This window comes from Tupaia chinensis, unplaced genomic scaffold, assembly GCF_000334495.1.
Source record: "Tupaia chinensis unplaced genomic scaffold, TupChi_1.0 Scaffold143737_1, whole genome shotgun sequence".
Lineage (NCBI taxonomy): Eukaryota > Metazoa > Chordata > Mammalia > Scandentia > Tupaiidae > Tupaia > Tupaia belangeri.
This window is the reverse complement of record NW_006203586.1, coordinates 105,392-110,381: the sequence shown is the minus strand read 5'-3', so window position 1 is coordinate 110,381 and position 4,990 is coordinate 105,392. Positions and strand designations below refer to the sequence as shown.

At 46.2% G+C, this 4,990-nt stretch overlaps 1 protein-coding gene across 1 annotated transcript in view; it reads left to right on the top strand.

The window, feature by feature from the left end:
- Window positions 1-4,990, top strand: part of HUWE1 (HECT, UBA and WWE domain containing E3 ubiquitin protein ligase 1) — a gene marked incomplete in the record, with an annotated part of 232,807 nt that overhangs the window by 227,091 nt on the left and 726 nt on the right. The window contains 6 exon segments of the mRNA XM_027766840.1: window positions 431-499; window positions 1,724-2,011; window positions 2,135-2,240; window positions 3,572-3,689; window positions 3,914-4,095; window positions 4,380-4,570. Of these exon segments, the coding sequence (XP_027622641.1) occupies window positions 431-499; window positions 1,724-2,011; window positions 2,135-2,240; window positions 3,572-3,689; window positions 3,914-4,095; window positions 4,380-4,570 (954 nt within the window).

The window sequence follows — 4,990 nt, the reverse complement described above, 5'->3', positions numbered from 1 at the left end:
TGGACTCCCATGTAGTTGACCATGGTTCAAGTCCCGGACCCGGTGGCTTAAACTCACGCTGGGCTCGTGCGCATGCGTGCCCAAGATCCCAAGAAGAGAATGAGGAGAAGGGATTGTGGCGTGGCCATCCCCCCGGGGGGTGATTTCTCACTTTCTGTCTCTCTGTCTTTCCGGCAAGTGCATGTGCTCTATAGCAAAAAACTCTCAAAGAAATGAATGTTTTATTTCATTTTATTTATTTTAACTTGAGAGAAAGAAAGAAAGTGAGAAAGCAAGCCTCCAGATCCAGGACTCAAACTGTAGTCAGCCATGTGGGAATCCAATGCCTTAACCACTACACCGCCTGCCAGCCCAGTACAGGGAACTCTTAAGCCCCCAGATAAAGGTTTCACTTTATACACTGTAATTCCATACATTGCATTATCCGCCATGACCATGTATTTGAAGACTCCTATCATGAGGTATATCGCAAATCCCCTGAAGAAATGAAGAATCGATTGTAAGAGCCTGGGACAGAGAACAGATGAGGGGGCGGGGCCTTCCTACACAGTAGTGATGGCTTACTCTAGCTTTAAATTTAAGGAATTTAAGTTTGCATTTAATGCCCTCTCCCAATAGAATTCTGGCTTAGGTGATATCACTGGACTGTCTCCTGTCTTCTGGGCCTATCTGCTGGCTTGCCTTTTAGCTGAGCATATCCAACAATTCCCAGGCAGTAAAGTCTTTGGTGTTTATAAGGATAAACCTGAGGGCTTCACATAAGAGTTTCACCATTGTTATACTAGGATGAAAAGCCCACTGAGGGGAACCAGCAGTTAGCGTGATGGCTATGTCGCTGGACTCCCACGTAGTCGACCGCGGTTCGTGTCCCGGACCCGGTGGCTTGAAACTCAAGCCGGGCGCGTGTGCGTGCGTGCCCAAGATCCCGAGAGGAGAATGGAGGAGAAGGGATTGCGGCGTGACCATCCCCCCTGGGGGGTGATTTCTCGCTTTCTGTCTCTGTGTCTGTCTCTGTCTGTCTGGCAAGTGCACACGCCCTACAGTGAAAATCTCTCAAAAAAAAAGGTAAAAAAAAAAACAAAAAAAGCCCACTGAACAGATGTACTCCCCTCCAGGTTAGAGGAGGATGCACTTGTATGTGTGGCCCCCATCAGATTGGTTACTACTCACTGGTGACTTTGAAGCCACCAACAGAAGATCGGCTGTTTCTAATACCAAGTGTTGGAGGACCTGATGAGGTGTGAAACCTACTGGAGTAGTTTGAAAATTGCTACTCTACCCTGTGGCATAGGTCCACCACCCATGTAATCACACAGGAAGTCAAGAGTTTTTGCAGACAGATTATGCCATGCTCCTCCACCACCAGATATCCTAGAGAAATTGGACTCCAGGCTTAGCTTTCTCTGATACTATGTTTCTCCCCACTTCCCCTAAGTAGGGCCTCATTTAGGCCTCCTGTACCTTTCCTATTGGTGTTTTCTGAAATCCACGTGAACCTGTAACAATACTTCAGAACATCTCTTCTATCAGTGGTGCTTTTTTTAGTCCCAGATTCCTACCCTGTCTCTGGGCTCTCCCAGCACACTCTGCCCCCTTTTTTATCTGACTGCACTCTCCAAAGACTGCCTCACAGCCCCTCATCCACTGGGTTAATGTTGCACCAATGCGTGGGTCTGTCGTGGGTTTTCTCACAGCTCTCTTCTGTTTCTGTTCTCTTATGCAGGTATATAGTGTTTGAAGGAGAAGAAGGGCAGGATGCTGGAGGGCTTCTGCGGGAGTGGTATATGATCATCTCTCGAGAGATGTTTAACCCTATGTATGCCTTGTTCCGTACCTCACCTGGTGATCGAGTCACCTACACCATCAATCCATCTTCCCACTGCAATCCCAACCACCTCAGCTATTTCAAGTTTGTTGGACGCATTGTGGCCAAAGCTGTATATGACAACCGCCTCCTAGAGTGCTACTTTACTCGGTCCTTCTACAAACACATCTTGGGCAAGTCTGTCAGGTGAGGGTGCGGTATAGTCCCAAGACACTCTTCAGCCCTGGGGGTCAGGTCCTTTACTTGTGTCTGATGCTGCCTTCCTTTCACACCCCTAATCCATAATCTTGTCTACTTGTGTTTTATTAGATACACAGATATGGAGAGTGAAGATTACCATTTCTACCAAGGCCTGGTTTATCTGCTAGAAAACGATGTCTCCACGTTAGGCTATGACCTCACCTTCAGCACTGAGGTAGGCCAGGAAATCCTAAGCAACGCATATCCCAACCAGTCTAGGAAGCCCATTTCAATATCACCTTAGACTGACTGGATAGTTAGAAGAAAATACATCTTCACTTCATCTCCTTTTTTTTTTAATTGAGAGATTTTTGCTATAGGGCACATGGGCTCACTGGAGAGACAGAGAAACAAAAAGTGAGAAATCATTCCCCTGGGGTGATGGGCATGCACATGTGCACATGTACACATCCCGTGTGAGTTTTAAGCCACCAGATCCAGGACTTGAACCATAGTCGACTATGTGGGAGTGCAGTGACATAACCATTATGCCATCTGCTGGTCCCAACTTCTTAGTACCTTAAAGCCCGCATGCTCCATCAGGCAGAGAGTATTGGGTTTTTTGTGGGTTTTTTTTGTTTTTGTTTTGGAGAGGTTTTTGCTATAGGGCACGTGCACTCACCAGACAGACAGAGAGATACAGAGAGACAGAAAGCGAGAAATCACCCCCCAGGGGGGATGGTCACGCCGTAATCCCTTCTCCTCTCGGGATCTTGGGCATGCACGCACATGCGCCTGATGTGAGTTTTAAGCCACCGGGTCCGGGATGCGAACTGCAGTCGACTACGTGGGAGTCCAGCGACATAGCCATTACACTAACTGCTGGTTCCCGAGAGTATTGGGTTTTTGTGTGAGACATCATAAACAGAAAAACTCAAATTTTCAAAACAATCCAGGCTGTTTACTAGTTTTCCCTTTATGAAAAATAGTAGATAGCTCTTAATTCTCAAGTAATTCATCTTAGAAAATTCGTATAAATAGAGGTAAGTGGGAAACAAACAAAAATTGAAGGTTATTGTTACCACAAATGGTTTTCCACAAAATTGTGTTGGATTGGGGCTGGCAGGTGGCATGGTGGTTGAGATGCTGGACCACTACATGGCTGATAGCGGTTCAAGTCCTAGACCTGGTGGCTTACTTTCTCATTCTCCCCACCACCACCACCCCGGTCAAATTTAAGAATAATAATTAAAATAAGTAAATAAATTTTTAAGGATTGTGTTGGGTTGCAAACATTGCTAGCCATTCCCGTTCCCTTTTACCATTGACAGATGCCTTTATGTACTTGGGGGTCAAAAATAATTTCCATCATTCAAACCCTTGATCTTTTCCTGTCAGGGGAGTTGTGAGCTAATGACTAATGAGAAAAGTCACTATTTTGTATGTACTTGATTTGTCTTTTTGCCCACTGCACAGCAAGGAGCATATGATACATTTCCAGGTATCTATGTTAGTCTTATCCTAGACCAAGCCTGATATGTGTGATTGGTCCTTTGGGTGTTCTAGGTCCAAGAATTTGGAGTCTGTGAAGTTCGTGACCTCAAACCCAATGGAGCCAACATCTTGGTAACAGAAGAGAATAAGAAGGAATATGTACACCTAGTGTGCCAGATGAGAATGACAGGTAGGGGAAATGTCTGTTAGTCCTCTAGTTACTCAAGATGGGAAATATCTGTCCGAAAATGTTGAACTTTATTCACTCATACAGGGGCCTAGAAATACAGTGGTAGGTGAGGCAGGCAGTCTAGTCAGCATCCTGGTAGCAATAGCAGCCAGACTGGGGCTCTCCAAACTCTTTAACAGTTGAGTAAGTTCAGGTGCCATGTGACAATTTGGTTCTCTCTCCAGGAGCCATCCGGAAACAGCTGGCAGCTTTCTTAGAAGGCTTCTATGAGATCATTCCAAAGCGCCTCATTTCCATCTTCACTGAACAAGAGTTAGAGCTGCTCATATCAGGACTGCCCACCATTGACATTGATGATTTGAAGTCTAACACTGAGTACCACAAGTACCAGTCCAACTCTATTCAGGTGAGCTGCTACCAACCTCCCTTCTGGGATGGTCCCCTTATTTACCCCTGCATGGTGCTAGTCCATGTGACACCAAGTAAACCAGTACTCTTGGAGGTAGAGGGGGAGTACCTATACTAAACTCTATGTTCTTTTGGCACTGGTTTTTGGATGATGATCTTGCCCATCTATGAATGAAGGAACTGAAGCCTGTCCCACAAAAGGGACTTACCTAGGATTCCAAGGCCATCCCCTTCTCTGGGAGCTCCCTTCCTAATATTGGCTTCTTGGGTCCCTTCCTGCAGATCCAGTGGTTCTGGAGAGCACTGCGTTCTTTCGACCAAGCTGACCGTGCCAAGTTCCTCCAGTTTGTCACAGGTACTTCTAAGGTGCCCCTGCAAGGCTTTGCTGCCCTTGAAGGCATGAATGGCATTCAGAAGTTTCAGATCCATCGAGATGACAGGTCCACAGATCGCCTGCCTTCAGCTCACACATGGTAAGTGGACAGAGGGTTTGTTTCTCCTCTTCAGTGTTCAAATTGAGCTTGTATACTTGACATTTCTACGTTCCTGGGCCTTAAGTAGCTCACAGTTTGGTAGTTCTCTGAAGAAGATGTTTGAGATGAGAAGATATGCTAGATGCCAAGTCAGGGCTGGGGAGACACTGGCAGGTATACACCCTCAGTTGAGCAGGATGTGTTCAAGGGTTGGTGTGGATGGAGCAAGGAGTGGCACGGAGCAGAAAGCTAAAGGGCTTCAGCAGACTTTAGATTACTATTGACCTTGAATACCTCCTTAGCGTGTACTTTTACAGGTGAGGTGCTTAAGGAGTAACGGGGCCAGATTTATATATTTGGTGCCTGATGGAGACAGATTAGAGGACACACCAGCCTGTGACAAGATTGTGTTAGCAAGAA